Genomic DNA, 27,990 nt, shown 5'->3' on the forward strand with positions numbered 1-27,990 from the left:
GCTAGCTCAGATGGCACCCAGGGACCTGCTCCCACACCACCCTCAGGTCTGGTCTGCTCCTGGGTCTCCTGGCAGATGTCTGATTAGTTATTCCTGGACTATTTTGCTCCTACTGGTTTTCCCCTCTTCTTCCCCTTTTTATCACTGCAGCCCAACTTCCCTGCTTCCAGATACCTCTCTGGTCCCTGCCAGTGCCCTGGTGGGCCTCAGTTCATCTTGCCCAGGCAAGTCAAAGGCAGAGCCAAGGGAAACCAGAAGAAGAACTTTCAAAGGCTCAGTGCACGCCATGACCTTGAGTCCCTCTTCAGGATGAAGACCACTTATGGCGGGGTCTTAGAGAGCAGAGGATGATGCAGAGGCCCGCCCCGGGGCTGGCTACACCATGCTGCCTGGCAGCCTCACCTGCCTGGCCCGTCAGGCTAAGAAGTGAATGCTGCTTCTGGGCTGTCTCAGAACAGCAGGCAAAAGCTGAGATAGGTAGGAGATGGGCCAGCACCAGGACAGGGCTGGAGGAGCACAGAGAACAGGCACAGTGCCTGCCCAGTCTGGGGCTCTCCCTGTGCGACCCTAGTGATCCCCAGGGACTCACTCACCCGAGTCCTCCCTGACTCCCCAGCGTTGTCCAGATCCCGCTGCGTAGCTCTTCGAGTATTTACATTCCTGAAGGCTGATGCTTTATTATTCTTCTTTTTGATGGATTCCATCAGAAGTTTAAAAAATCTAAAACGAGAAGAAAGCCACAAAGTCCTGTGCAGTACCAGCATGTCCAGCCCTGCCCTCATTGCGGGGACAGGACGCTGAGGGATTCCCACAGGGGATTAGTGCATGAGATGGAGGCCCAGCCTCTCCTAGCCATTCCCTTTTCCCTACCCACTGTTTTGGAACCATCTCTGGCGTGTCAGGAACACCGGTTCCACAGCCCGATAGGCCTGGTCTCAATATGTGCACTGCCACTCCCGGAGTATGAGTACGACAGGCACCTTCCTCAGCTTAAAGCCCCTTGTCTAGAAAATATGGTAATTACTACATATTCTGCAATCTTCTTTGCTAACGATGAGAAACAACCCTATGTCTGATTCCTCTCACAGGGCCTGGCAGAGTGGGTGCTTGGTGAAGGACAGTTGTAGGTGCTGCTGTGGTCGTCCTCTAACAAGGAAGGCAGAGTCTATGGTAGGAGACGGGAACCCCACCCAGGACTAGGACCTTCCCCTGCCCACCACCTGCAGCATCTCCAGAAGGTGGTGTTGCTCTGGCCAAAGAACTCCCATCTCCTTGGTGTGGGAGCCCCAGCAATGTGATGAAACGACGACGACTTCGGAAGCGCTCATCAGAATTTCGAAGGGCAGGGATAACTTAGCTCGTGGCAATGAATTGTGTCAACAAGTTAGAACCACACCAATTTAAAAGATAACCAACCTGAAGCTCAGAACCTGGCCCCCTGCCCCTTCCTCTGGAGCCATCTATTTTTAGGGCCTCTTAGGATCCATCCTGTCCCCTCCATACCACTTCTTTCCTCATGTAACCCCTTGCCTATCTTTTCCAACAGGCCAGAATAGCACACCAAAAAGGGCTGCTTGTGACTGTGAGAATCAGGTCCTCCTCACGCGTGCAGCCAACCATCCCATTTTCTCTGAGCGCCTATACTGTGTCCAGCATGTGCCAGCCCTGGCGGCAAAGCAAGGAGGAAAAGACAGGCTCCAGGCCCTCAAGGAGCTTAGAGTCTTCATTTGAAAAGCAGGCAGGTCAAATGTATACTATTTTGCTCATTAAAAACAAAAGAATGCCACTCATCTTAACCCATATTATTATTATTATTTGTTTGTTTGGTTTTTTTTTTTTGAGATGGAGTCTCCCTCTATCCCCCAGGGCTGGAATGCATTGGCGCGATCTCGGCTCCCTGCAACCTCCGTCTCCCAGGTTCAAATGATTCTCATGCCTCAGCCTCCTGAGTAGCTGGGATTACAGGCAGGCGCCACCACGCCCGGCTAATTTTTCTATTTTTAGTAGAGACGGGATTTCACCATGTTGTCCAGGTTGATCCTGAACTCCTGACTCAGGTGATCCACCTGCCTCGGCCTCCCAAAGTGCTGGGATTACAGGCGTGAGCCACCGCACCTGGACCCCAATATTATTTTTGAACTTTTTAAAGGTGTACATGGTTTGCCCTTGGCAGAAAAAAAGCCCCCTCATCCATTAATCCAGACAAGAGCTTGTTTACCAGGCACTGGGGACAGGAACAGGATGGCTAGATGAGAGGAGGCCGGGCTTGACTTTAGAAAGATACAATCCCACTGGAAAGAGAGGGCGGGAGAGATGTTTCTGTAAGGACAGGTTCAGGTGAAAGTCCTCATCCTGCCACAGACTGGAGAGGAGGGCCTTGATCTCATCTGCAACATGGATCACTCTCACTCCGTGCCCGAGGCTACTGTGCAGAGTGGAGGAGATGGAATGAGGCGGAGTGGGGGTGCGGGGCTCAGCTGCTGCCACACACAGGGCTGCTTCCCACAGCTGGGCGCCCAAGCCTGTCTCCACTTGTGGCCATGTCACGGCTTTGATGCTTTTGCTCTCAGCATTTCACATCCGGCCTCAACTCTAACTGCCCATCTGCTCCCTCCACCCTGTGCACCCTTTGGGCCTTTGCTTGAGCTGCTCACTCTGTCAGCAACTTCCCTGGCCAATATCTACCTACTGAAGCTGTACCCATCCTTCAAGGCTGGGTCTCAGCAGCTGTAACTCCTCCAAGAAGCCCTCCCTGATTTCCCCAGTTGGGAATGCTTTCTGCCTTCCCTGCCTCTTTTGGTGACCAGGACTTGTGGAGAACATAGGAGGTGAGGAGGCAGAATGAACGCCTGGTGAGTAAGTGGTAGGCATGCAACCAGTGTGCCAGTTTTCCTGGAGGTGCAATTTGCCCTTCTGTGATTTTGCCAAGAGCAGGGGAACTAATGGTCCACAGTGACTGCCTTCTCAAGGTTGTGCTGTTCATCAGAATGTAGCAACTGAAAGCGAACAGGAAGGGCAGGGGCAGAGAAGCCTCCCATCCCACGTAAATAATTACAAACAGAGCACATGACCCCTGGCGGTTTCTGAATGCGCCTGGCAACAGCTCCACCACCTGCTGTTTGGAAAGTTAGATTCACAGAAGCTACAATTACAGACCCGCAGCTCGGTCTTTTCATGGCTAGGGACCGGAGGCCAAAACTTACAGCCCCTAACTCCTAGCTCAGTGCTCTTCCCACTTCACCTCCCCGGCCACCTGCCAGACAATTTACACAAACAGTCAACGTGACAGGTGCCACTGCAGAGATCTGGGGGGCCTTCTATGCTTGTATATCTCTACCTAGGGAACCATCGGTCTCGTGTTTTTTTTCTCCAGGCTCTGTCAAGAGTCTCATGACCCCACAGCTGGGAGAAGGGAGGGTGGGGGCAAAGAGAAAGAAAAGGAGGGTGGTAGGAAGGAAAGGGGAGGGAAGGGAGAAAGGAAGGAGAAAAAGCTTCTTGGGGGTTGGCTGCTCTTTTGAAAGTGCACTCACACTTCCTCCCATTTCCTGTGGGCAGCCAGAGGCCTGAACGCAGCTGCTCTGCTGCCTGGGGCCTGACACAGGGAGTCCAGACCATACCAGCTCATCCACGGCCCCATCTTTTAGCTCTGCCTAACCCCTCAGCCCCATTCTGCTCAGTCCTTCAGGCCACCTCCACCGAAAGCCACCGCGCATGGCTTTATTTTTCATGGCTTTTCAAGCACACAAGCGAAACACAGGGAGGAGGTGAAAAAGTACTTCATGGCTGGGAACAAGCCAGGGCTGTCTCTCATCAGGAAGAAGTCTTAAAAAGTGATTTCCTATTTTCAATTCCATGAGGTAATATAAGTAAAAAGAACCCCAGGACGGGCTGGCGCCGGCCTCATGCCAACCTATCTGCTGGGCAGGCCTGGGCCTCCTGTGAACAGAACTGGGGCAGAACATCTAACTCCGCCCACCCTTGGTTATTCTCAAGAGGCCATGAAATCTGAATTCCCATTTCTCAGAAAACTGCTGCCAGGCCAGCACAAATGTCCCCCGCACTTGGTAGTTATGTTCCTTGCTGTTAATTAAGGAGCTGGCAAGTGGGTGCACACAGCACTCCCCTGCCACTCTGCCCAGTGCCCAGATAGCACGGAGGACCACTCGACAGAAGGAACGTTCTCAGCCCAGGCCGGCACCAACGCAGCTGCTCCCAAGGCCCAGCCAACAACAGCTTCACCCAGGGCTCATGAACTGGGGCAGGAAGCACCTGGCCAGTGACCCCCGTACAAAGGATTGAGTTCACATCCAAGCTCGTCCACCCCAAGACCCACCATCCCAAATGCCACCTGCACAGAGGGCTGGCTCGAGGCCAGGCCCCATAAGGTGAGAGGGCAGAGGGCTGAGGGCGGAAAAGTCATACTGTGTTGCCCACGCCTGTCCCTGTGACTCGGCGGCGAATGGGCATGGCTCAGTGTGTGTTTGTGGAGGGAGCTTTCTGCTTCTGCTCTGTCATTGTTTCTCTATCTGAGCAGCTCCCAGAAGACCCGAGAACTGGTCTAGATTAGAGACAGCGGCCAGTGGCCTATGGCCAGATCCTGCAACAGATGAGATCCATCTGGGCCTTACTGGGCTTTTAAAAACACAGGAATTAGTTGCTGATGTTTAAAAGTCAGGAGACCTCAATTATATAAAAGCAAAGGCAAGTAACCAAGTGACCCAAGAAAGAAAAAAAACGTAGGGGGTGGGAAGCTTGTTTTCTTTCTTTTAAAATCAAAAGATCTGGCCCTCTGACCCCCATTCCTGCATGGTAACCGATGCCCCTTGACACAGGTTCCACACTCTTCAGTCTGCCGGGGGCCCCCAAGCCTGCTTCACTGGCCTGTCACCTGCTGGGCTATGCAGCCTGTTTGTGTTCACACTTCGCCGTCTAGGGTTAGCTGGTGAGTCAAAAGTGCTTCGTGGCCTCTTCCGGGCTTGCCCCAGTCCCCCAAAAGCCCATCCTCCTGCTCCCCTGAACTCAGCATTGCGGCCTCTGCTTTTCAAATAGCTAACAGTAACTTGAACTTGAGACAAAAGTTCCTTTTCCCTACCGGACAGGAACTCGAATTTCTCTGGAGGCAATCCTGGTTATAGAATGGAGATCTAAGAGCAGCACGCCACCCACACATTGTTCATTGTTCACAGAATCTAAATGCATCAGGAACCACATTATACTGCCTGAAGTAACACCCTAGCAAACATTAACAGCATGTGCTGCTCCGACACCACAGAGGCACCGCTTTGACACTGCTCCCTTCTGTTTACCACACCCACATTTCCATGTCTTAATGCCTGCAAGCCCCAGAAGACAACAATCCTGACGTCAACCCAAGAGAAGAAATGGGCTCAGGGAGTGACATGTGGCTAACAAAGTCACACCCACAAGCCAGACTGGGGTTCAGGTTTCCAGATCAGGCTGCAAGGCCTTCTGTTTTCCTAAACACTTCCCTTGAAGGGCTCATTTGGGAAAAGGCACTCAATCTCTAGGAGCCTTGTGGCTAGGTGCTTCCTGCCTCAGTTCATGAGCATTCTCTGGGTCCAGGTCAATGACAATCACCGCCTGAGCCCTGACCTTGTTTCCATGAAGCGCAGGATGTCCTCAGGTCTCAGGCACTTTTCCTGCTGGTAATATGCATGTGGCAGGAACTGAAACCGCAGCTGGTACACCCGGAATTTGTTCTGTTTTTCTTCCATACAGAAGGACTCCTGGACGTCAATTTTCTGCAACACCTGGAACCAGACGGACAGAGAGAACTTGACTTGTTCAGGTCCTCGGTGACTGTGCAACGTGAGTGGGTTACGAGACCCAAGGGTTTACAGAGATAGCAGCTGAGAACACAGGCCAAACCCCAAAGAAACCCTGGCAAGCTATACTGGTGTGGGTCTGCTGGGGGCCCACAGCCTGCAGTCACCTCCAGAGAGTGGCCTGAAACCTCCTAGGAGTGGCCTCAGCAGAGCTGGTAGGCAAACTCAGGAAATGGTTTATTTTTCAGGCATAGGAGGATGCTGTGGAACTAATGACTCTCTTAAAAGCTTCCTGATCCGTCTCTGCTCAGCACCTGGCAGAGAGCTTATCTCTCATTGGCGGGAATCTGAGCCTAGGGTCAGCGCAGTAAGCAAAGCCTGTTCTTCACACATGGGGAGGATATAGGAACGTGCCTTCACCCCATCTATAGCCCGGGAAGGAGACGTTACCTCCCCTAAGCACACCCTGGTGAGTTGCTTCTTCAGGCTTTTCACTCTCTTCAGGGCTTTCTTGGTGTTGAGCACGGGCACGCTCATCATGGGCGTCTTGATGTTGGCACTGGCCACCATGAGAATCTCCCGCAACCTGTCACAGAATAAGGACACATCCAATAATGAGCGGCAACCAGACCCTCTGTTTGGGTGCAGCTTCTCCTAATGATGTCAGAGTTCTTCTGGGATCTGAGAGAGGTCTGGGGATCTCACAGGGATAATATGCTGGATCAGAGAATCCCAGCTCTGGCCCTGTGTGCAACAGTAAGGGACTCCCCTGTCCCTCCCTGTTTCCTCCCTGGAGTGCCCACTCCTTGAGCTCAGGGCTTTGTCTGATTCTTGTTTCCTGTCACCTGTGCCTTGCAAACAGCAGGTGCCTGCTGATGCTTACTGAATGAACAAACGATGCAGGAAGGCAACTAACACCCACAGTGCTCCTGCTGAGCTCAGCCAGCCCTCACTGCCCGGATGTACGGTGAGTCCCAGCCTCTGGCGTTCCACAGAAGGACCCCCTGAGGTTTGGAAAGTGAGGTACCTGTCCAGAGTCCATCTGCTAGACAAAGGCAGGGCCAGGGACTGAATGCAGATGGGTCTGACCCCACACACGTTCCCCTTGCCCAGCGCATATATTCACCTGAAGGGCCAGGGCCCACGGCCACGTTCTATGTGAATGGTTCCCCTGGAGTTGGGCAACCAGGCACCCTGTGTGGGGCTTGTTAACAATGTACGTTCCTGAGTCCCTCCCCCAGCAGTGTGCAGTCTCACAGGCATCCTCAGGAACTTGGAGGCAGGAGTTGGCAGAGGGATAAATGGAGATCCTACCAGGCCTGGGCACCAAAGAAACCAGCCGGGCTCTGGAAATTCTAACCCTGATCCCCACTTTAATGAGACCCTGTCCCTCTCTCCCTCTCTCTCTCTCTTACACACACACACACACACACACTCCCTCCCTCCCTCTCATTAAATGACTCCTTCTCCAGGAGAGGCTAGGACAGACCCCACCCCGTGCTCCCTTGTGCTCCACACCTTGGAATGCCCAGGGTGACGTTCATCTCTCCTCTGCCTGCAAAGTGGAAGGTGTTGAGGGTCATCTGGGTGGAGGGCTCTCCAATGCTCTGGGCAGCTAGCAGGCCCACAGCCTCACCCGGCTCACACAGTGAGCGCTGCCACTTCAGCTGCAGCAAGGTCCTCAACCTAGAGAAGGCAGTGGGGGGTTGGGGGGGGTGGCAGGGTCAGAAGCAGACACCACAGACTGTCAGTGCTGCCCGAAACCCAGAAACCTGAAACCTCTACCTCTTTCTGGACTCATTTTTCCTAGGCAAAAGATCCCTCTAATCTTCAAATTCCCACCAGTGACCCTGAGATGTCCTGAAATTACACAGCACAGATCCCAGCTGGGCGGCTGAAGCTCTAGACATTCACGCTTGGACTCTTCATGTTTGCCTCCAGAATGTCACATGTCCACTCTGGGCCTGTTACCACAAGCCCCCTAAGCAGGAGAATTTCTGGGTTCATTATTCACTTTTTCCTTTATTCATTCTTTTTTCTCAGTCATGACCATTTGGAGACAGCTTAAATCTCCTGCTAGGCCATTATGGGGATGGGGGTGATGAGAGTGTTTATATTTTTAGTTAGTGCCAATGGCTGCAGCCCACATCAGAAGTATTCATGCTGCACAATTCTGTAATTTACTAACCATTTTTCCTATGAAGCCTGACCCTGTAAGAACAGCCACAAGGAGCACTGAGCTACACTGTGTGTGTGTGTGTGTGTGTGTGTGTGTGTGTGTCTGTACTAGTCCAAGCTGAGGCCTTCAAATGGGAACCCAAAGTTCAAAGGATCACTGGAGTAATCAGATCCAAGACCTCATGAAAAGTTAAGACCTCGTGTCCCTGGGCATGAATGACCTGTCCTGGGTCACACAGTTGGCAGCAGCTGAACAGTGGATTCCCTGATTCTCAGTCAGCCCCACCTACCACACCAAACCCAAGAGAGCAGACATTCCTGCAAGCCTCTGTCCCAGCAGACCACTATCCCTATCTTGGCCCGGAGTGGGGTGTCCACTCCTGCCTCCCTGCACTTGTTCACTCCTGGGCCCTTGGGGCTTGCGTGGTGCCCCTGGCTGTCTTACTGCCCTCCCTCTACCTGGAGTCTCAAACCCAGGAGGCAGCCCTCTTCTCCCGGAGTGGGTGGGGCAGGGGCTAGGAGGTAGATTCTCCTGCACATGTGCAACAAATCACTGTCATTACCTGTCGAGAGAAAGCTCTGATTTCTCATAACTCTTCTCTGTTTGAGCTGCCCACTCTTGACTATAGTCATCAACCTTTGTTTCAAACGTTTCGGACACTGATGCAAAGTAGATGTCAGGACGCCAGACAGACAGACTGGGGTCAGGACAAGTGGCCGCCTTCTTCTGGTATTTCCTTCGGCTTTCCTCATCCAACTCATACCACATCCTCAGCATCTGAATGGAAGGATGGGTCTCAGCTATGTGGGAGGGATACCCAGTAGCATAAGAGGGATCAAAAGCATTGGCTTCCAATAATAAAGGGAGACAGAAAGACAGAAACCTGATTGCAATGAGAAACCATCTCCCCATTTAAAATGGGGAGAGACTTCAATCTGTCCTAGTTCACCCTGCTTGACTACAAGCCTAGCAGCTCTTCATCCTGGCCCATTCAAGCCCAGAGAGGGCGAGCATGTAATTTACTGAGCAAACTGGGATTTTTTTAGAGTAAAACAGCAGACTGTTATGATTAAGTTAGGACAAGAGGCAAAGCCACGACTGTCTCAGGCCAGCTAGGACACAGTCACTGTGCTGGATCCATGCTTATTTCTGGATCCAGGCTCTTTCACACGCTCTGTGACCCTCAAGGCAGTCCCAAAGTGACTGCTTCAAAGAGATCCCCTGCTTCCGGCTCCCAGGTGTGCTTGGCTGATGGGAGGCGCCAGCAGCAGAGGGAAAAGCAGGAGGAAGGGGATCCTGGTATTTATCCCCAACCCCCCTCTAGTGGGTCTCTACCCAGGGCTCTGTCCAGTGGCTCTAGCACATAGCCGTCCTCTCCATTTCTCATGACTGCTCCCCATTCCTTCACACCTGGGATTGTGGGGAACCCCAAAGTCACAGGCCCCAGTTAGTTCCCCCAAACCCTGCCTACACCCTTGTTAAGAATCCCTGCCTTACATTCCCATTTGAGAGCCATTCTGTTCTGACTGATGGTGAACAAGGCTGGAATTCATGATTCTACCTTCCCTTAGGAAAACAGCCCCTCATCTGTCACCCACTGACTAAGCCTGGATGTGCTGGATGTTAAGGACATCATCTCCCTGCGTCACCTCCTGAGTCCCGGGGCTGCGGCCATTCCGGTTTTCACTTTCAAGGTTCAGGGCTTTCACAGCCGCCTGAATTTTCTGGGAATAACTCAAGAAGGCGCCTCTTCTCAGCAGGGTGTTGGGGTGCTTGCTTTGCCATTTTTTGATAGCTCTGGAGTGGCGGAGAGCTTTTTTGGGATCTGCTCTGGATAAAACTTCATGGAGATGCTGCGATTTCATTATCACCTAAACAAACAAACAAACAAACAAATCACACACGAGATCAAAGAGATGAAGGTGTGACAGAGGGCCATGGAGCACAAATTCAGGGGACCCAGGTGGCTGGTGTGGAGCCCTCATGATGGGGCCGAGCACCCACTCTGAGAGGCTGAGCATCCATTGCTAATCAGGGCCCTCACCCTGTGCAAACCAGATTTGGGAACCAATGGTCTTGGGAGCAGAGGGAGACACAGGAAAGAAAGCAGCACACTCAGAGCCCCTCCAGGAGCATAAGGGAGTTTCTGGGAAGAAAGGAAGAGGGGAAGAGTGATGGTCAAGTTCAGGGATAGGAACCGAGATGGAAAGGACTCAGCACCAGAGTACAACCCTCAATTCTACCGTCAGCTTGATGACCTTGGACAGGTCACATTGGTTTCAGTTTCCCTATCTGCCAAATGGGGTGACTTCCCAGTCAACAGTGATGGTCACTACAAGGGCATTAAGGTATAGAATGAAAAATCATGAGTTTGTGTCTGACGGGCCCATGTTCAAATGCTGGCTCCACCACTCACCGACTGTTTACTTACGCTTTGATACTCAGTTGCCTCAGCTGCAACATGGACAGAGTAATGCTTACTTCCCTGGGTTGCAGTGAGGAGGAAAACGGATAGTATTGATAGTGTGCTTTAGCTGAGGGCCCAGCATGTGGCAAATGGCCCCAAAAAGTAGGTATTATTCCAGAGGTGCTCATGCCCTCCAGCCACCTCAGGTGATGAAAGTTCACAGGCTTTGAAACTGTCAAGTGTTTCAGGGCATAGACTGATGTCTTATAAACTCTTTCCACTCTACTTTCCAGTGGCCACTTGGACTGGGTTGCGAAGCTCAGTGCATTCCAGTTCTCTAACCTCAGTGGGGGAGGTCCACTGCTCAGTCCCCAGGCTCTGGGGTCTAGCACACTACCTCGTAGTTGCTGGCCAGGAAGGGGAACTGCTTGGGCTGCAGGAACTGTGTCTTGGGGATGTCCAGGCCATCCTCCCCATACAGGAACTGCACCACACTGCCGTCGCTGTCACGGACCGTGAGATCATACTGCACGACCAGCCCCTCCAGGTGCTTGATGATGCACCTGTAAGGACACCATCGGCTCAGTCCCCGCTGGCTCATCACCTCCCAGGGCGGCCTCTGATGAGGGTTAGGGGCGGAGGAGGGGAGGGAAAGGGGGGCTGCTGTTCTGCAGGCAAGCAAGACTTTGGAACACAGGCTGGATCCAATGCCCCAGGGTCTGGGTTGGCTCCAGTGTCCCCCAGCCAGAGGCTGCATTTCCTGATGGTTTTCTAGGAGGAGGAGGCTGCAGCCATGTGAGAGGCTTGGCTGCCACCCCTAGAACTAGGCTCCCATCTAGCCCCAGCTGCTGAGATAACTGCCTGCCCCTGCACTCTCCTGCAGTGCAGAACTCCCCAGAGACCAGTGTCCTTAGAACCACAAGGCGGGCGAACAAGGGGAGCTGTCAAGGATTCTCAAACTTGGTCAACCCAGGGATCGCCAAGGACACTAAGGGGAATTAGGAACTAACCACTGATGTGAATCCCTCCGCAGGCGGCCTTTCTCCTCGGTTTTATCTCAACGTCTCCTGCTCTCTGCCCCGGTCCTAGCCCCTTTGCTCACCTCTCTGGACACTCTGCCTAGGTTTCCCCTTCTGCCACCCTAACAGGGGGCTTCCCAGGAGTCACTGTCCCCCCACCCCAAGCTGTGAGGACAGAGCTCGATGTTAGTCACTACTGTCTCGGCAGCTGAGCCTTCCAGGAAGCAAGACAAGCTTGTCACTGCCCAAGACCTTCTCCCACAGCCATAGCTTCCCCCAGGGAACGGCAGACCCTCAGAACACAGAGCCCTTTGTATAAGCCTCTGAGCTCATGCTCTACCGATCCTGCGAAGGGGAAGAGTGTCTGCTGCTTTCTGCCTCAGGCCATTCATGGAAATTCTTCAAAAGTTTTTTCATCCAAGGAATCTTTTTTTCTTTTTTTTTTTTTGAGACAGAGTCTTGCTCTGTTGCCCAGGCTGGAGTGCAGTGGCCGGATCTCAGCTCACTGCAAGCTCCGCCTCCCGGGTTCACGCCATTCTCCTGCCTCAGCCTCCCGAGTAGCTGGGACTACAGGCGCCCGCCACCTTGCCCGGCTAGTTTTTTGTATTTTTTAGTAGAGACGGGGTTTCACCGTGTTAGCCAGGATGGTCTTGATCTTGTGACCTCGTGATCCACCCATCTCGGCCTCCCAAAGTGCTGGGATTACAGGCTTGAGCCACTGCGCCCGGCCCATCCAAGGAATCTTAAACGAGCTGTTGATATAATGTGAAAGATGATGCGGTGAAGGGTCCTGGCACCCTACCTCAAGGGGCACGGCAGAGACATTTTACCTTTGGAGATAACCTGAGCGGCTGGTTTTCACAGCAGTGTCGACCAGGCCCTCTCGTCCTGCCATGCAGTGGAAGAAGAACTCCTGCAGAGAATGGGACCCAGGTCCCAAAGGTGACAGTGAGGACAGTGTACTTCCCGAAGGGCTCAAGCCAACACCTCCAGCAGCCCTTCCTGACCAGACAGGTCACTCCCTTCCCTGATCTCCTAGGACTTTTTGACCTCGACAGCTACAACAGCCCCCAGTGTCTTCTGCCCTACTCTGTAGGGCTGTCATAGTTCACCTACAATTAAGCCTAGAAATAAGGGAAAAAACTACAGAAAAACCAAAATACATACAGGAGGTTTGATGCCGGTGAGGAATCTGCCAGTGACAAAGCCACCAGCCCTGGGGGTGAACTCATAAGGCTCAAAGCAGGGCAGTGACTTGCCAGACGCCATCAGCGGGGGTCTCCGACCTTCCAATTCAATCTGGCCCAGCAGGCACGAGATCTGGAGGACAGGAAACCCACAGGAAACTGAAGATCCACATGTGTTTTTAACAGTGCTTTGTCCCAGCAGGGAAAGTATAATCTGACCTTGAAGAAAAGCTGCATGGAAACTCAGTTCTTGAAGGCTCACCTACATTTTTAAACAAACCAGGAAGCTTTCATTTTAAGAAAAAAAAATACCTGCGTCTTCCTTTTGTTGACTGATCTGGATTTTCACATTTGGGGTCAGTTGAAAATGGGTGCTGTCTAGAAAAGGAGCCATGTCTCAGAATCATCTCATGTTATACCTGTAAGGGACTGGAGGGTCCTGATAGGGAAAGAGAGGCCTGCAGGAAACAGCCATTTACTGCGATCCTCACATTCTAGAGCCAAAAGGGAACTCAGGGCCGGGTGTGGTGGCTCACATCTATAATCTTAGCACTTTGTAAGGTTGAGGCAGGAGAATCCCTTGAGCCCAGAAGTTTGAGACCACCCTGGGCAATACAGGGAGACTCTGTCTTATTTTCATTAAAACAAAAACAACAACAAAAATGGGAACTCAAGCTATTGAGCTGTTTGCTTAGAAAGCTGCCTGTTAATACTCTTGGAGTGCTGGAGGACAGCAGTATATCTAGGTTTTGATTTAGTCAGGGGATTTCCTAATGGCGTTCGGCCTTTCTGTTGTCACACTCAACAGACAATGGGGTGGGCCTTTAGACCCTCTCAAGGTCATTAAGGTTTAAGGTTAAGAAATCTCTAGGACAATGTTTATAATTTAATATTAAGAAAAGAATGGCCAGGCGCGGTGGCTCATGCCTGTAATCCCAGCACTTTGGGAGGTCGAGGCGGGCAGATCACGAGGTCAAGAGATTGAGACCATCCTGGCCAACATGGTGAAACCCTGTCTCTACTAAAAATACAAAAATTAGCCGGGCATGGTGGCACATGCCGACAGTCCCAGTTACTAGGGAGGCTGAGGCAGGAGAATCTCTTGAACCCGGGAGGCAGAGGTTGCAGTGAGCCGAGATGGCGCCATTGCACTCCAGCCCAGTGACAGAGCAAGACTCCATCTCAAAAAAAAGAAAGAAAGAAAATATCATGCAAAATTACATCAAAATTGTGTGAGTATACATAATGTATCTATATAACATGAATATATGCAATAGTACAGTTTGTAAATTTATAATATATAACTACATTATACATATCCCATCTGCATAGTCATAGCTACATCTGCCTTTAACATTGGCATGTTAACAGTGTTTAGCTCCTGTAGTGATTTCTATATGCTTTTCTCTTTTTCAGTATTTGCCACGTTTTATAGGGAACAAATTGAAACCACCTCCTGCTATCACCCACCCACCTTTGCTGACACCTGTAAAGTTGCCAACCCGCCTCTGCCCATACCTGCATCGTGTTCACAGTTGAACCTTTGGCTCCCGACTGCACCATCATCTGCAGGCTGTTCTCTGGGAACTGTCTGTGTAGGCCAAAAGGCATGCATGCCTGCAGATTAAATCAGCACACAGTGGTCAGTGACTTCACCCCCTTTAAAAATCCCAGAATCAGGATGTAAATCCAGGAGGCAGAAGCAATACAGCCAGAATATTTATTCAGACCTAACTGCCAAATCCCACTCGAGGTAAGGGAAAGCCTCATTTGGCATTAATCCTTCTCTGGAACCCCTAAGAGGTCAAATAGGTCCTCCCTGTCCTGCACTTGCTGGACTTCCTCTGCCAGGATCCCTGAGGTTCCATTCATTGGCCAAAGAGCAGCAAAAAGGGAGAAGGAAAAGGAGAAGCAGAGGGGCTGGCAGATCCAGTTTGTGATTCTAAAAAGAAGCTGGAGAAGAATAAAATTTAAAGTGATGCCCTTGATTAGCCCAGCAGAGCCTGGCCTGGGTCCTCTCCCAGCGTGAATACCAACGTCCACATCATGTCATATTTACGAACATGCCACCCGAGCCCCAGGTAGGAAGCTCTGCCTTGGCTCAAGGGCCAGCAGAACCAAGCATGCCTCTTCACGGGGAGCCTGGGGAGATGCTGGGAAGGGGGCTCTGAGTCTGGGGCTTTTAGCCTGTGCCTGGAATTCCACAGACTCAGCCCAACACAGGAGAGGCAGAGCCTGGGTGGGCAGAGGTGATGGGAAGATGGCAACTGGAGGGTCAAGAAACCATTCTGAGATGCATCTGAAGACAACTTCCCTACTCCCAGCATGCCCAGTCAGCCCTAGAAGCTGAGCCTCCTGATTCTCAGGGAGGTGCTAGGAAAGCTCCTGTCAACAAAACCCCTCAAGGATGGAACCTGTCCCCATGAGAGGTCAGTCTTCTCGGCGGCCTAAGGGATGCTAAAAGCCAGGCAAGAGAGCACCACAGACAAACTTTGTCTTTTGATGAGCATTAGCATTGCCTCCTCCTCACCACTCCTCAGGCTGGCCCCTGAGGGCCTAGGAGGCAGGGTGAGGGCCAAGCCAGCTCCTCCAAGCAGCAGGATGGACAGCCCTGGCTCTGGGGCAGAAAGGCAGAGAAAAGCAGTCTGTGGTTTCAGCTCATGCAGAGATTTCCCTCTCCTTTCTCAACTGCCCAGGAACTGGCTTGGCATTGTGTAATAGTAGCTCCTGAAGCCTCTCTGCAGCCCTGTGAGGTGGTGCCCCTCACAGCCCCACTTCCAGGTGAGGAAACCAAGGCAGGGACTGGTTATCTCACTTGCCCAAGGTCACACAGCAAGTTCAAGGCAGAGCCAGGACTGGAACCTGAGTTTTCACTGCTGGCTCTGCTGCACAAGCAGCAGGGGCGATCTGGGTCCCTCACCCCGCTTATTCACCCCTGGTGGCCCCATTCAGCCCCTTGAATGCAGTCACCCCAAAATAAAAACATTTAAAAAGAAAAACAGCACAAAGCATTCTCTCTCACCACTATTCCGAGGCCTGTCTAGACCCTAACTGGGGAAGGGAACAAAGCCCTGGGCCCTTCAAAACAACGAGTTCTACCCATCCCACCTCACATCTCACCTAGTCAGCTGTTAAACAGCCAAAGTGCTCTGTAGGGCCTGGGTGAGAATCAAAATGTAATTTCTTTAAAAATCAGCATTCATAGTGGTGGGGATAAATGCATGCAATGCTGGGCTAACCTTGTTAATCTCATTGCTGTAATGGTTCACTTCCTCCTTGAACTTCAGATCAATCATGTTAAAATCCCTCTGGTCCTTGCCCAGATGGGCATCCTGCCATTTTCCTCGGACCTCATCATACGATGTGGCTTCTGGCAGGTTTAATGCAGCCCTGACAGCCTAGAATGAGAACAGAAATACATTGGAGGCTGAGGTCAAATGAGGAGGGTTGTGGGTTTTGACTCGGCACACACTTCACCCCTCTAGGGCAGGCCACGGCCTCGAAGTCCGTCCGTACCCGGGGCCCACAGTGGGTGGATTCTTCAATGATACGTTGCCTCTTGACATCTGCCTTTGGCTTCACCAAAATGTCTTCCACGCCTGTGAAGTGAAACAGACAAGCTTGTAGGGGATCTCAGGCCTGATTTCTCCCACCAGACTAAACTCAGTAAGGTCAGAGCACAGAGCCCAGTGCCACAGACGCAGGAAATACCTGAGTAATGAAGATTATATTAACATCATTAACAGATTGTCACCATCTCTTAGGTGCCTACCGGAGCCCAAACCTTATAATCCCCATTTTACAAATGACAAAACTCAGGCTCAAAATTGGGTCACACAGGTAGAAAGTAAACCCAGGCCTGGGTCCCAAATTCATGTTCTTAGCCACCAGCTGTACTATCACCATTCCATAGGTATGTGTTGGATGAATAGGCTGAAGGTGAAGAAGAGATTTTGGATGAAAAGATAAGCTCAGGGAAAAGAGACAGAGAGAGAGAACATCTCAGTTTGGGGTCCCAGAAGCCACATGTCACAGGGGCCACCCTACATAGCTGAGTATGCCTGTGCAGGCACACACACAGACACACCCGAGCCTGGGTGACAGGGACCACCACCGCAGGTCCCTCAGCATTGCTTCAGGAGGATGACAGCCTGGGTCACTTCAGTGAAGCCTGCCCTTCTGGCTCAAAGGGTTGAGGAGTTCCTCATCTTGGGCAGCAGTAGGTCTTTCCACATCAACTCTCGATAAAACTAGTGGTTTTTGTTTTGTTTTGTTTTTTGAGATGGGAGTCTTGCTCTGTCCCCCAGGCTGGAGTGTAGTGGCGTGATCTCGGCTCACTTCAACCTCCGCCTCCTGGGTTCAAGTGATTCTCCTGCCTCAGCCTCTCCAGTGGCTGGGACTATAGGCACACGCTACCATGCCCAGCTAGTTTTTGTATTTTTAGTAGAGACGGGGTTTCACCATGTTGGCCAGGATGGTCTTGATCTCTTGACCTCATGATCCACCCGCCTTGGCCTCCCAAAGTGCTGGGATTACAGGCGTGAGCCACTGCACCTGGCTAAAACTAGTTCTTTTCTGTAACTGTAAGTGCTATTGGACTTCAGCCAAGATCTGAGTGGGAAAGAAAACAGCAGTGTACTGTTCAAAAGATGGGGCTGAAATATTTGGAATTCCCAATGCAAGGTCCTGGAGGGCTTCTAAGAACACGTGTGAACAGAAGGGGAAAGAAACAGTTCCTCTGTAAGCAGGCCACACCATGAAAGTGGGCCTTCTTATGGGGTCAGCTCCAGGCCATCTAGCTGTGCCCTTTACAGACCCTGCTAGCTGAGACGGGCTGGAGTGAAGTCAATCTCACGCCTGTTCCCTCTCGTAGCCCCACTCCCAGCTTGGCCCTGCTTCCTTTCTCAGCCCTGAGCCTCTGGATCATCCTCATTCTCAAGGGACCAACTGCTCTTTGTACCACGCACTAAGCAGAGCTAAAGCCTGGCACCTATGTTAAGTTTGCTCCTCATCATGAGCTGGGTGTGGGATCCTCCTCTATTTTCATTTCAAAAGCACTCTGATTTCTTTCTAGCTAGCAGAAATCCTTGTGCTTATTCTAGGTCAACATCTGAAATTGAAATATGCTTTTCATGAGGTGTAGTCATCATGCTTTACTTTCTTTGGTTATCCTGGAAGGGACTCTACTCTGGTTCCCAACTGGAAGTGGGTGACCTTGGACACAGATGTCCCCAGCAGTGGCTCAGGTCTCTTAGTGGAATTAAGATAGGGGAAGGTGAGTTTCAGCTGCCAAACAAGACTTAACTTATAATCCTTATCCTGGTAAAATAATGGGACATACAGGCTAAGACGTTTGTTCAAGGATGCTCATCTCAGCAATAATGTGAAAATCTGGACACAGCCTAAATGTTTAATTACAGGAACTGGTTAAACTATGATATATCCATAAGAATGGAATAATCTGTAGTTACCAGACATGAGGATGTAGATTTGTATTAGCTGATCCCAAAGGACATTTATAAATACATTTGGACGTTTGGTGGGTGGCTAAGGGAAGTAGAGTATGTAGCGTAGGATCCCACTTTTTCCAAATGTATTTGTACTAGAAAAGTCTAGAAAAACAAACATCAAATTACTATTAGTGGTTATCTCTGACAAACGCATGCTGGGTGATTTTAAATTATTTTCATGTTTTTTTTTTAACCTTTCCATAATTAAATATATGATAAAATGTATAATGCAGGACCCAGCGTGAGCCGACTCCAGCTGCAGCAGGCGCAGGTCCACAGGGCCCTATGCTGAGACTCCCACTCCGTCTGCACACGAGCAAGTCTGTGAAGCAGAGGAGCTTTACTTCCACCATGAACCAGACAACACCTATGCACACTGCGGTGCAAGTCTGACACGTAGCATCTCGCATCCCCCTAACGGGAACAGTGTGGAAGGGCTGGACCCTGCTCTGTGTACATGGAGACGCAGTGTCCTCCATAAGCCTGGCCAGAGGCTAAGCCTTTGGATAGATCTGATCTCAAGCCCACACTAAAAGGGGCCCAGTGACTGCTCCAGGGGAGCCCCAGGGCAGTAAGCCCAGCACTTACCCAAGGTGAAGCCTCTTTATCGAAGCCACTTTCCTAAAGCAGCGTGCTCTCATTTCTAGGGCGCAAACAAGGTAGTTCTCCTTCCTGTCTTAGCATCACCCCGACAGGTTTGCCCAGCATAGTGTTTCCAAGAGCGCTGATGACCCCACTGCATTGGGAAGGCGTGGGCAGTTCTTTTGCTCCATCACCCAGGCTAGAGTGCTATGGCGCAATCTCGGCTCAGGGCAACCTCTACCTCCTGGGATCAAGCAATTCTCCTGCCTCAGCCTCCTGAGTAGCTGGGATTACAGGTGCACACCATCACACCTGGCTAATTTTTGTATTTTTAGTAGAGATGGCGTTTCTCCATGTTGGCCAGCCTAGTCTCGAATTCCTGGGCTCAAGTGATCTGCCCGCCTCGGCCTCCCAAAGTGCTGGGATTACAGGTGTGAGCCACACGCGCCGGGCCGGCAGTGGGCAATTCTGACAACAGGGAAGCCCCTCTGTGGAGTGCGATGGGCCCCGATAATTCTGAAAGGGCACTTGTGTGGCAGGGAATGGGGTTGTATGAGTATGAGAAATCAGTCTGAGGACAGAAACTTGTAAAGGGAGGGGTTAGGAAAGGAACAGAATGGAAAGGGGCACGAGGGTGCCATTCTGCACTGTGAAGGGGAATAAGCACTGGCTATGGAGGAGAGGGGTGGCCAAGTGAGGGTGCCTTTGTTGCAGGAGCCTGGTTGCTTCCCCGCTCCTTCCCCTGAGAGGACACAGAAAAGAATTTCTAGCTGCATAATGTAGCACCCATGAAGCATATGGTCTATAAAGGAAAATAAAACTGGCAGTTTCGGTGGTGAATGGACTGTCCGTTAAGACCCTGTGATAAAGCACTGTGCACTGGGGACCTCGAAAGGCTTCTCCACTGGGAACACGCAGAGGCCTTGGAAATCTTCAGTGTGGACGGCTCTCTCTGCCCTGGGCCCGGGAGATGGCCAGGCGGCTGCACTGACCCTAAAAGGGGCCAGGTCACTGTCCCAGGGCAGTGAGCCTGGCACTTACCCAAGGTGAAGCCTCTGTAGAGCTGCAGGTAGGCGGTGAAGAGGCGGGCCAGGCAGGTTAGAACCTTGCCGCTGGTCTCGCCTCCATAGATCTCATAGCAGCAGTGGACCAGGCCATAGGCGGAGCTCCCGTAGTGCGCCTTGTCCAGCACTCCGCAGAGCAGCTCCCCTTCCCTGATGACCACCTGTGGAGGGCAAGGCCACCAATGCCAGGTGGTGGGGGATGCCTCCTGTGGGAGCCACCCACCCTGTACTCTGTGTATGATCCTCATTGTGCAAATCCCTCTACCGTGACCTGCCTAGAGTCCTTCATGGAAAAAAGTAGGGCATTTGTGAAACTAGTATTTTCTCTCTCTATATTATTATTATTTTTTATTATAACAGAGGCAAGCATATACAGACCAGCAGGTTTTTTTTTCTTCCCTTCAGGGACTATACCACACACACACACACACACACACACACACACACACACACACACGCACACTCTCTCTCTCCAAGTTTTATATCCCCTACTCCCCACACCCACCCATGCTAACTTGAGGTCAAGTATCCTTGACAAAGACCTGTGACCAGACATGGGAGCTTCTAGCCACAAGGTCTTCCTGAAGTGGTGAGCTTCAACCTCATAACTGTGCCTCTGGCCTAGGTACTTTCTCCCTTGAGCCCTGGGAGTAACAACAAAATCTTCCTAACATCCACTAAGGCCTGAATGTGTACTTTCTCAAAGCTGGGTTAAAGCATTGGAAGCTGATGAACAGAAAAGCATTTCTAGATGCGTAATGTAGCACCCATGAAGCACACAGTCTATAAGGGAAAAGAAACCTGGCAGTTTCAGGGGTGAATGGACTGTCCATTAAGACCCTGTGATAAAGCACCGTGCACTGGGGACCTGGAAAGACCTCTCCACCGGGAACACGCAGAGGCCTTGGAAATCTTCAGTGTGGACAGCTCTCTCTGCCCTGGGCCTGCCCTCTTGTGGCCTGGTTCCTAAGGCTCAGAGTTGGGGTATGGAACCTTACACCAGTTTGATTATCTCAAGCCACTCAGCAGTCTTGCGGGAAAACAGGACTCTGTGTTGCCAAGCTTTGCATAATCAATTTCAGCCTTTTTGCAGGAGAAGCCTTCCTAAACTGCTTGTGAGTTTTATACTGAGGGTCAAATGCTGGAGATCAACCCTGAACCTTTCCAAAACAAAAGCTGACACCAACTCAGGCACAACGCCTTCTCTTCTGAGGCACAGCACCTGCTTCTGTGAATGTGCCTCCATTTCTGTCTCCGTTTTAAACCAATCTGTCTAACCCTGGGACTAGAAGTCTCCACTCCACACAGCTGGACAGCCATACCTGGGACTCGCACATCGAGTCAGGGTTAAAGCCAGGAACAGATCGAGGAGTTTCCTTCACCCAGGCTTTCCCGGTGATTTTCGCCTTTCCAGATAAGTTCAGCGGGATGTGATCCTCTGGGATTATATTTATGAGCAGTGTTGACAAAACCTGCAAAGAAAAAGAGGACAAACTAATGGCAGAAAGAAAAGTTGAGAACTTCCCTTTTAGGACCTCCTGCCCTTGGATTGCCATTTCTGATGATCTCAGGTATGGCAAGAAAAACAGACAGGTCCACCTCCATAGGACAAGGTGATCTCAAGTTTTTATTTAAACCAATGAGGAGTGAAAACAAAAATACACGAGAAAGAACTTCACTGGGATTTTTACTCCCTAAAATAGTTCTTAAAGTGAATAATACCCTAGACTTGAATTAAATTACTAAATAGACCAAAGGAAGAAGAGGAAAAAGTAAATTGTTTTCATTTTATGCCACATACTCAGATATTTCTTTACTATGACTGGAATTAACTATAGCTACTGAAAGGCCAAGGAATCTTTCCCCGGCCCCAGCTGGATCCCTCAGAGGGGTCGTCCACCCAACAAGCAGTTGCTAACAGGAAGCCAAGAGAAGCACTTTCTCAAGCAGCTGCTCTGCAGAGAGCTCAAAGGGAGGCAGCTTTATCTGCAGATAATCAGAGTTGGTTCCAGAGGGGCTGAATGCAGGTCCACACATTCTCAGAGATGGAACAGGGCAGGGGCAAACGGGCAGGTGTGACAGGTTCTAGGGCTGGGAGACTAACTGCCATCAACAGTGCTTAGTGTGCCTGCAGCAGGCCCCACAAAGCAGTATCTTTAGATGTGTGCAACGAGGGCGTGGTGGCTCATGCCTGTAATCTCAGCACTTTAGGAGGCCGAGGTGGGTGGATTCGAGGACCATCAGGAATCGAGACCATCGTGGCCAACATGGTGAAACCCCATCTCTACTAAAAATACAAAATTTAGCCAGGCATGGTGGCATACACCTATACTTCCAGCTACTCAGGAGGCTGAGGCATGATAATCACTTGAATCCAGAAGGCAGAGATTGTAGTTAGCCAAGATCACGTCACTGCACTCCAGCCTGGGTGAGAGAGTGGGACTCTTGTCTCAAAAAAAAAAAAAAAAAAAAAAAAGTGCAACGGGACAGGGCAGTTATGAGAGCAGCTGCCTTTTCACCCACGTGCACCAGGAGCAGGCGACAATGGACAACAGCATTATTAAAGAGAGCAGAAAATATTCCCTGTTTTCTCAGCAGAAGATGACCAGAAAGGTCCTGACTCACACTCTCCATGCCTCAGCTCCATAGAAGGCCAGCACTGTGCGGTGAGTAGGGTGAGGGAGTAAAGGCAGGAGGGTGACACTTCCCTGGGGTGCCTACTTCAAGCTGCACCTCAACCAAGGTGCCACATGCATAGTGGGGACCCCCCCAGGCTAGGCATAGTCAAGACTGGAACTTAGTGTGAAACACACCCATCCAAGGGCAGGGAAATATGACCTGCCACTTCATCTATGAAATCAAGGGGGCAGAAGAGCATTTGATAAACTCCAACACCCTTTCAGGATAAAAATACTCAACAGACTAGGAACAGAAGGAGACGTCACCAACCTAATAAAGGGAGGCACCTATGAAAAACCTACTACTAACATGCTCAATGATGGAAGACTAGATGCCTTGTGCCTAAAGTCAGGACCAAGACAAGGATGTCCACGCTTGCCATTTCTATTCAACAATGTACTAAGAGGTTCTAGCCAGGGCAATTAGGCAAGAAAAGAAATAAAAGACATCCAGATTAGAGAGAAAGAAGTACAACTACATTTGCAGATGACATGATATTATATAGCGAAAACCCTTAAGTGCCAACAAAACAAATTATTAGAGCTTGTAAATGACTTCTTCAAAGCTGAAGGATACAAGATCAACATATAAAAATTAATTCTCTTTCTATATATTAGCAATGAACAATCTGAAAATGAAATTAAGAAAAAGTTCCGGCCAGGTGTGGTGGCTCACGCCTGTAATCTCAGCACTTTGGGAGGCCAAGGCAGGCGGACCACCTAAGGTCAGGAGTTCGAGACCAACCTGGCCAACATGGTGAAATCCCATCTCTACTAAAAATACAAAAATTAGCTGGGCATGGTGGCGGGTGCCTGTAATCCCAGCTACTCAGGAGGCTAAGACAGGAGAACTGCTTGAACTGGGGAGGCGGAGGTTGCAGTGAGCCGAGATTGCACCACTATACTCCAGCCTGGGCAATAAAGAGGGAAGCTCCGTTTCCAAAAAAAAGGGTTCCATTTACATTAACATAAAAAAAAAAATACTCAAGAATAAATTTAGGCAAAGAAGTGTAAAACTTGTACATCAAAACATCTAACATACTTGAAAGAAAGAAGATCTAAACACAGGCATATCTCATTTCGTTCTCCTTTGCAGATAACATGGTTTTTTACAAATGGAAGGTTTACGGCAACCCTGTGTGGAGTAGTCCAACACCATTTTTCCAACAGAAAGTGCTCACTTTGTGTCTCTGTGTCACATTTTGGTAATTCTTACCATATTTCAAACTTTTCCATTATTACTGTATCTGTTATGATGATCTCTGATCAGTGAGTTCTGATGTTCCTGTTGTTGTTTTGGGACACCCCAGGCTGGCAGATTTAATTGTGGTTCATGGTTCTCCTGAACAGTCCTAGGGATGGTATGATATGATCTTATTCTCATTTCTTTTATTTTTTTTGAAACAAAGTCTCATTCTGTTGCCCAGGCTGGAGGGCAGAGGCGCAATTTCAGCTCAATGCAACCTCTGCCTCCCAGGTTCAAGCGATTTTCGTGCCTCAGCCTTCTGAGTAGCTGGGATTACAAATGTTCGCCACCACCCCTGGCTAATTTTTATATTTTTAGTAGAGACAGGGTTTTGCCATATTGGGCAGGCTGGTGTCAAACTTCTAGCGTCATGTGATCCACCCACCTTGGCCTCCCAAAGTGCTGGGATTACAGGCATAAACCACCATGCCCAGCCTCATTCTTATTTATTTTCTATGAGAGTATGTGTGTATACAGAGAGTGGAGAGTGCGGCTGGGGAGGGACGGAGTTTTTCCTTTTATGTTTATCTTTATCAATAAACTTGTTTACTTTTATAGTTTAAAAGAACTTGAAGGACAGAGATCTAATAACTGAATTCATAAAGCTTGTCGAATATAAGGACAATATAAAAAATTAATTGTATTTCTAGATACCAACCATAAAAAATTAGAAAATTTAATAAACAATATCATCTACTGTAGCAATACCCAGGAGTGAATCTAATGAAAAGATGTGTAAGGTTTTTACATAATTGAAGGGCATGCTATGTTCACAATTTAGATGACTCAGTAGTGTAAATATGTTGATTCTCCCTAAAGTGACCTACAGAGGCAATGCAATCCCAATGAAAAATTCTAGCAGGTATTTGTGTGCACAGTGTGAACGCTTACAAGCTGACTTTAAAATTTATATGGAAATACAAACACCCCAAAATATTCAACACAGTCTTTTTTTCTTTATAAAGGTATATTGAGATGTAATTAAAGCCTATCAAGATAGTCTTGAACATAGCTGGAGACTTTTACTATCAGAAGTCAAGATTTAGTATAAACTCACAGTAATTACCACAGTGTGCTATTGGTGCAATGGAAACAAACAGGGTCCAGAAACAGACCCACTCATATATTACTACTTGGCTTGTGACACAGGAGTACTAGCAGTAGAGAAGTGGACTTTTCCAACAAATGATGTCGCAATCACTGGATAGGAAATCCACATGGGAAAATGTGACTCTTGACCCCTACCTCACTTCATGCACATCCACAAAAATCATCCCTAGGCAGACAGCAGACCTAAGTGTGAAAGGTAAAACAATACAGCTACAAATGATAACAGAGGGGAATACCTACAAGACATCAGCACAGGCAAAGAGCTCCTATTAGGACTAGTCACAAAAAACCGAGATTAGCGAGCTATAAATTAGAAACTTCTGATGATTAGAAAACAGCATTAGGCGAAAAGGCTAGCCACCAAGTAGAAGGTATTTGCAATATATATATCTGGTAATGGACTTACACCAAATTATATTTTTAAAAACCTCTCATCTGTCAATAAGAAAATGACATAGAAAATAGGCAAAAGATTTGAACAGGCACATCACAAAAGATGATATCCAAATAGCCAATAAGCATATGAACAGGTGCTCGACCTCTCTTGTCATTAAGGAAATGACAATTAAAACAGTAAGATACCACTACATACTCACTTGAACGGCTAAAATTAAACAAGCCAGAAAGAAAACAGCAACAACAGCTGGGTGAGGTGGCTCATGCTTGTAATCCCAGCACTTTGGGAGGTTGAGGAGGGTAGATCACCTGAGGTCAGGAGTTCGAGACCAGCCTGGCTAACATGGAAAAACCCTGTCTCTACTAAAAATACAAAAATTTGCTAGGGGTGGTGGAGCATGCCTGTAATCCCAGTTACTCAGAAGGCTGAGGCAAGAGAATGACTTGAACCTGGAAGGCAGACGTTGCAGTGAGCCGAGATGGCACAACTGCACTCCATCCTAGTAGAAGTGTGTATTATTACAAGCATTTTGGAAAACTTTAGGAAACTATCTATTAAAGTTGAACACATATCTTTTTTTTTTTTTTTTTTTTTTTTTTGAGACGGAGTCTCGCTCTGTCGCCCAAACTGGAGTGCAGTAGCCGGATCTCAGCTCACTGCAAGCTCCGCCTTTCAGGTTCACACCATTCTCCTGCCTCAGCCTCCCGAGTAGCTGGGACTACAGGTGCCCGCCACCTCGCCCGGCTAGTTTTTTGTATTTTTTAGTAGAAACGGGGTTTCACCGGGTTAGCCAGGATGGTCTCGATCTCCTGACCTTGTGATCCGCCCGTCTCAGCCTCCCAAAGTGCTGGGATTACAGGCTTGAGCCACCGCGCCCGGCCGAACACATATCTTATGACCTAGTAATTCCATGCCTCAATAGTTACCCACTGAAATGTATATATGTGCTCAACAAAAGATACACACGACAATGTTCACAGTAGCCCCATTTGTAACAGCCAAATGAAGGTAAGTGAGACAACTCAAATGTGTATCAATAGAAAAATGGATAAATATATGATGGCATAGTCACATAATAGAATATTATAAAGCAATAAAAAATAAACTGCTACTATGTACAATAATATGGGTAACACACAAAGATTTCATTTCAGTAAACTTCAAGGAAAGACAAAACTTGTTTATAGTGTTGGAAGCCAAGTTAGTAATTACCTTTGACGAGGGGTACAAACTGGGGAGGGGCCATGGAGGGGTCTTCTGGGGGAGCTGATGATATGCTACTTTCTGATCTGGGTGAGAGTTTGCAAAGATGTATTCACTTTACGAATGTGCACTGAGCTATAAACTCGAGATTTGCAATGACAGGCAAATATCTTTCTTTGCATGCTCTTTGAACAAACAATGAGAGACCTTCGGTTTGTAAATAGAAAATCAATCAAGAGGCTGTATGAAATGTCCTGGAGAAATACTCTAAGACTTCATTTCCCAGGGCAGTAGAAATAAACTTCCTAAGCTAAGTTCCTTATCTTCTGATTCTAAGCATGGTTTTTCTCTGTAGCACCAGGCTGAACCATGAACAAATTCTTGTGTAGTGTAGTCACTCTTGCCCTTTTCACCTATTTGCAAAATAAAAAAGCCTGTACCAACCTTTAGAGATACACTGAAAAACTTCACCCATGACAGAAGCAAAACTGGGGCCTATTTCCTGATTTTATGTGGCACAAAGGATTTTAAAAGGATCCAACGTGTGGTCTCTAGGCACAATGAAATTAAACTGGAAATCAACAACCAAGATATTTGGAAAAGCCCTCAATATTTGTACTTCTAAATAACTAAACAACATACTTCAAAATAACTCATGGATCAAAAAAAAAAAAAAAAAATCAGAAGGGAAATTAGAAAGTATTCTGAAGTAGATGAAATGAAAACATGACATATTAATTTGTGGGACGCTACTTAAGCAGAACTTAAGGAGGAAATTTATACATAAAATGTCTAGATTGAAAAGAAGAAAAGGGGGTCTCAAATTGACTTCAACTTCAAACTTAAAGAACTAGGAAAAAAAGAGCAAATTAAACTGAAGTAAACAGAAGAAAGGGAGTGATAAAGATCAAATCAACGAAATAGAAAACAGAAAAATGAAGTCAATAAAACCAAAAACTTTTTTTTTTTTTTTTTGAGAATAAAACTGATAAACCTCTAGGCAAACTGATCAGGAAAAAAGAGAAGACACAAATTATCAATGTCAGGAATGAGAGAAGTGACACCACGATAGGCATTACAGATAGAAAAGGTCAACAAAAGAACATTATGAACAACTTCGTGCCTATAAATTCAGTAACTTAGATGAAATGGACAAATTCCCTGAAAAACACAAACTATTAAAGCTCATTCAAGAAACAGATAACCAAAAACAGCTCTACGTCTACTAAAGAAATAGAAATTTTGATTGAAAATCTTCCCACAGGTTGGGTGCGGTGGCTCATGCCTGGAGTCCCAGCATTTTGGTTGGCCAAGATTGGTGTATCACCTGAGGTTGGGAGTTCAAGACCAGCCTGACCAACATGGAGAAACCCTGGCTCTACTAAAAATACAAAATTAGCCGGGCATGATGGCGCATGCCTGTAATCCCAGCTACTTGGGAGGCTGAGACAGGAGAATTGCTTGAATCTGGGAGGCGGAGGTTGCGGTGAGCCAGGATCGCACCATTGCACTCCAGCCTGGGCAACAAGAGCAAAATTCCGTCAGAAAAAAAAGAAAGAAAGAAAGAAAAGAAAGAAAAAAAGAAAAGAAAGAAAGAAAAAGAGACCCTAGGCCAGGTGCAG

At 48.8% G+C, this 27,990-nt stretch overlaps 1 protein-coding gene across 1 annotated transcript in view; it reads right to left on the bottom strand.

The window, feature by feature from the left end:
* POLR1A (RNA polymerase I subunit A) overlaps positions 1–27,990 on the bottom strand; it is an 83,631-nt gene that overhangs the window by 12,496 nt on the left and 43,145 nt on the right. The window contains exons 15-28 of the mRNA XM_025354123.1: positions 21,057–21,206; positions 19,712–19,895; positions 16,095–16,177; positions 15,818–15,976; positions 14,097–14,195; positions 12,559–12,711; positions 12,222–12,304; positions 10,770–10,935; positions 9,615–9,836; positions 8,528–8,742; positions 7,305–7,472; positions 6,237–6,372; positions 5,614–5,771; positions 594–720 (exon numbers count right to left, since the gene is read on the bottom strand). Coding sequence (XP_025209908.1) covers positions 594–720; positions 5,614–5,771; positions 6,237–6,372; positions 7,305–7,472; positions 8,528–8,742; positions 9,615–9,836; positions 10,770–10,935; positions 12,222–12,304; positions 12,559–12,711; positions 14,097–14,195; positions 15,818–15,976; positions 16,095–16,177; positions 19,712–19,895; positions 21,057–21,206 — 2,103 coding nt within the window. The remainder of the gene's footprint in view (positions 1–593; positions 721–5,613; positions 5,772–6,236; positions 6,373–7,304; positions 7,473–8,527; positions 8,743–9,614; positions 9,837–10,769; positions 10,936–12,221; positions 12,305–12,558; positions 12,712–14,096; positions 14,196–15,817; positions 15,977–16,094; positions 16,178–19,711; positions 19,896–21,056; positions 21,207–27,990) is intronic.

This window comes from Theropithecus gelada, chromosome 13, assembly GCF_003255815.1.
Source record: "Theropithecus gelada isolate Dixy chromosome 13, Tgel_1.0, whole genome shotgun sequence".
Classification (NCBI taxonomy): domain Eukaryota; kingdom Metazoa; phylum Chordata; class Mammalia; order Primates; family Cercopithecidae; genus Theropithecus; species Theropithecus gelada.